General features: G+C 47.9%; 1 protein-coding gene across 1 annotated transcript in view; it reads right to left on the minus strand.

Annotated features, from left to right (window-relative positions):
* Nucleotides 1–100: 100 nt before the first annotated feature.
* The window catches only part of LOC105522053 (zinc finger protein 257-like), a 46203-nt gene continuing 41629 nt past the window's right edge, over nucleotides 101–4674 (minus strand). The window contains 1 exon segment of the mRNA XM_011956427.1: nucleotides 101–371. Coding sequence (XP_011811817.1) covers nucleotides 101–371 — 271 coding nt within the window.

Genomic DNA, 4674 nt, shown 5'->3' on the forward strand with positions numbered 1-4674 from the left:
GACCCAGGAGGCAGAGGTAGCAGTGAGCGAGATCGCGCCACTGCACTCCAGCTTCAGCTACAGAGCAAGACACTCTGCCTCCAAAAAACAAAAACAAACTTCAAGGTGGAGACGCGCGGCGCAGGCGCAGAGCTAGGTGGCAAGGGCAGTGCGGCCCTGGAGACAAGGCCAGCAGCCGGGCGCGCAGGGCTTGGGGCGCGGCGGGAGGGAGAAGGGTCGGTCCAGCACAGCGTCGGGGAACGCTAAGGCCGCCCGCCGCCTCCGGTGGGCTGGAAAGACCGCTGGGCCCTTCAGCCCGCGCTCTGGCACTCCGCACTCCGGCAGTCTCTGAGCTATGCCTAGGGTTGGCCGGGCGGGCCCCGGGGGACTGACTGGCATTTTTTACCATCTATAGAAACTTATTGTAAGCCGGGCGCGGTAGGTCACGCCTGTAATCCTAGCACTTTGGGAGGCCAAGGTAGGCAGATTGCCTGAGCTCAGGAGTTGGAGAACAGCCTTGGCAAAATGGTGAAACCCCCTCTCTACTAAAATACAAAAAAAAAATCAGCCGGGCATGGTGGCGCGCACCTGTAATACCAGCTACTCGGGAGACTGAGGCAGGACCCCAGCTTGAACCCAGGAGGCGGAGGTAGCAGTGAGCCCAGAGTGCGCCATCGCAATCCAGCTTGGAAAACAAGAGTGAAACTCCATTTCAAAAAAAAAAGAAGAAGAAGGACGGGTGCAGTGGCTCACGGCTGTAATCCCAGTACTTTGGGAGGCCGAGGCAAGCGGATCACGAGGTCAGGAGTTCGAGACCAGCCTGGCCAACATGGTGAAACCCCGTCACTACTAAAAATACAAAAATTATCCAGGCGTGGTGGCGGGAGTCTGTAATCCCAGCTACTTGGAAGACTGAGGCAGAAAAATCGCTTGAAATCGGAAGGCAGAGGTTGCAGTGAGTGGAGATTGCACCACTGCACTCCAGCCTGGGCAAGAAGAGTGAAACTCCATCTCAAAACAAAACAAAACAAAAAAAGCTGGGTATGGTGGCTCACAACTGTAATCCCAGCACTTTGGGAGGCCCAGGCGAGCGGATCATGAGGTCAAGAGATTGAGACCATCCTGCCCAACATGGCGAAACCCCGTTTCTACTAAAAATACAAAAATTACCTGGGTGTGGTAACAGACGCCTGTAATCCCAGTTACATGGGAAGCTGAGGCAGGAGAATTGCTTAAACCCAGGAGTCGGAGGTTGCAGTGAGCCGAGATCGTGACACTGCACTCCAGCCTGGGTGACAGAGTGAGACTCCATCTCAACAAAACAAAACAAAAAACAATAAAACCACTGCAGCTCTCATCCTGCCACAAAACTAATGTGTACCCCAACCTCCAGCCGTACACAGATCTCTGACTTCCCATCCCAGAACACAGAAAGCCCTCCATCTTTTTTACCTAAAGCCTGGACTTTAAGTTAGGTTGTGCCTGGGGGTAGTGGCAACGAAAACAGCAGCCATAATATTGAACATAAGAATGACGTGAGAAATCGGCTGGGCGCGGTGGCTCAAACCTGTAATCCCAGCACTTTGGGAGGCGGAGACTGGCAGATCACGAGGTCAGGAGATCGAGACCATCCTGGCTAACAAGGTGAAACCCCGTCTCTACTAAAAAATACAAAAAACTAACTGGGCGAGGTGGCGGGCGCCTGTAGTCCCAGCTACTCGGGAGGCTGAGGCAGGAGAATGGCGAAAACCCGGGAGGCGGAGCTTGCAGTGAGCTGAGATTGCGCCACTGCACTCCAGCCTGGGCGACAGAGCCAGACTCCGTCTCAAAAAAAAAAAAAAAAAAAAATTAGCCAGGCGAGGTGGCGGGCGCCTGTAGTCCCAGCTACTCGGGAGGCTGAGGCAGGAGAATGGCGAAAACCCGGGAGGCGGAGCTTGCAGTGAGCTGAGATTGCGCCACTGCACTCCAGCCTGGGCGACAGAGCCAGACTCCGTCTAAAAAAAAAAAAAAAAGAATGACGTGAGAAATCCCGTAGGCTCATCATTCACTCAGAACTGACCTGGAGTTGTATACAAGTTAAGAAGGACAGATCTACACACTCACAGGCGTGCACACATTCCACACTTCCTGGGAAGAATGAGGGGCCTGAGAGCTACCTGTTTCCCAGCTGCAAGCTGATGTCCACATACACCATTCACGTGTCTTCATTTAGGCCTCTGCATTGTATATTCATTGAGCCAGTGTATACGTATTTTTTTGGGAGGCATCATTTAGTGCAACACCAGCCCCCACTTGTCCTGGTGGGCAGTCAGGAGGGATCTGGTCAGCTCCTCATCCTCTAGGACAAAGGAACTGCCCCCTTTCCAGCACTCACATCCAGCAGCACCATCTCACGATGGTTATTATCACACGAACAGCATGAGGTAGCTCACCTTTCTTCACATCCCCTACAATGGCCTTTCATTTTTCTTTTGTGCTTGAATTCTTCTTTTACATACATATCATTATTATATATACATATATATGTGTACGTGTATGTCTATACACACACAGGTCTCACTCTGTCACTCAGGCTGGAGTGCAGTGACTGAATCATGGTTTACGGCAGCCTCAACCTCTTAAAGTGATTCTTCCACCTGAGCCTCTCAAACATGCAACACCACATCAGATCAATTTTTAGAATTTTTTGTAGAGACTGAATTTCACTATGTTGCCCAGGCTGATCTTCAACTCCTGGGCTTGAGCAATCATTCTACCATGGCCTCCCACAGTATTTAGATTATAGATGTGAGCCACCACACCCAGACAAAAATATTTTAGAAAAAACTTACAACCAAAATATGATCTATGATTGTGCCACTGTTCTCCAGCCTGGGTACCAGAGTGAGACCTTGTCTCCAAAAACAAAACAAAAAAGACTTATAACAAAATTGAAGTTCTAAATTTGTGTCATCTGTTTCTCCTTTCTGCCCTCCAAGCTATCATTGTTAAATGTAACCAGTATTGAGAAAACTGTTAGATATTATTAAGGAATTCCTATATATCCTCCAGCTGAGAACAAATTGTTCTAATTTGGCTCAAGTATTTTCTCACTGCTACCTCCAGGGTCTAAACTACTAAATCAAATCAGGACACTTGCAGAGGACAGTTGGCCATTTTCATTTTCAAATTGAAAGTGAAATAACCCCTTAAATGAGAGTAATCCAGTAATTTAAAAAAAAGAGAAGTCAGACTGAGATGCAGCGCAGTCAGGGCATAATTTATCTGGGAATAGCCACTTGATACAGAATGGTTGAGGAGCCTTTCTAAGATGAGCAAATTTTGGCGACATAATTCTTGCCTATCCATTCCCAGCCCCCACTACCTGCCATTCCTTTTTGTGTTTGTTTGTTTGTTTTTGAAATGGAGTCTCACTCTGTTGCCCAGGCTGTAGTGCAATGGGGCAGCTGGAGTGCAGTGGTATAGCAGGACACGCTGCAGACAAGAACCCCTCAGACACTGAGTTGTGGAAGGAAACGGCTTTATTCAGCTAGGAGCATCAGCAGACTCATGTCTCCAAAAACCGAGCTCCCCGAGTGAGCAATTCCTGTCCCTTTTAAGGGCTTACAACTCTAAGGGGGTCTGTGTGAGAGGGTCGTGATCGACTGAGCAAGCAGGAGGTACATGACTGGGAGGTGCATGCACCAGTAATCAAAACAACAGAACAGGACAGGGATTTTCACAATGCTTTTCCATACAATATCTGGAATCCATAGAGAACATAACTGGTTAGGTCAGGGGTCGATCTTTAACTACCAGGACCAGGGCATGGTGCCGGGCTATCTGCCTGTGAATTTCATTTCTGCCTTTTAGTTTTTACTTCTTCTTTCTTTGGAGGCAGAAATTGGGCATAAGTCAATATAAGGGGTTGTCTCCTCCCTTATTCCCCCGCTTTGAGAACCTCACTCATTAGTGGGAATTCTCACTTTCATCCTCACTACCCATGTCTTTTTGCAAGACAGATCAGTAGTGATTTATATAGTATACTTGTGCTGCAGCATTTTGGCTAACTAAGGTAGCAATGAAACTTTTTATTACTTGAAGGAGTACAGGTAGCAAACGGGAGTAGTAAGCAGTTTCATATTACTATTATAATTTTTATTATGAGAGTTTTAACTCCTCTTAGTGCTGAAAACCATTTTCCAAACATGGCCCCGGGACTAAATCCATGCCACACTTGCACAGGCACATGTGCCAGTTTTGTCATATCTTTAACTACGTCTTCAACTACTTGCCCTTGATCATTTATGTGCAAACAGCAATTGGTTAGGTTAAATTTTCCATGGATCCCTCCTTCAGCCGCTAGCAAGTAGTTGAGAGCTAATCCATTTTGATAGATAGCATTTCTCATCTGAGTTTCTTACCAGGCCAGAATAGTCAAGGCTCTGCCGGTTTTATTAGTGATTATTTCTTTTTGTTTGTTTGTTTGTTTTTTGTTTTTTTGAGATGGAGTCTTGCTCTGTCGCCCAGGCTGGAGTGCAGTGGCCGGATCTCAGCTCACTGCAAGCTCCGACTCCTGGGTTTATGCCATTCTCCTGCCTCAACCTCCCGAGTAGCTGGGACTACAGGCGCCTGCCACGTCGCCCGGCTAGTTTTTTGTATTTTTTAGTAGAGACAGGATTTCACCATGTTAGCCAGGATGGTCTTGATCTCCTG

The sequence above is a fragment of the Colobus angolensis genome, unplaced genomic scaffold (assembly GCF_000951035.1).
Source record: "Colobus angolensis palliatus isolate OR3802 unplaced genomic scaffold, Cang.pa_1.0 Scaffold417, whole genome shotgun sequence".
Lineage (NCBI taxonomy): Eukaryota > Metazoa > Chordata > Mammalia > Primates > Cercopithecidae > Colobus > Colobus angolensis.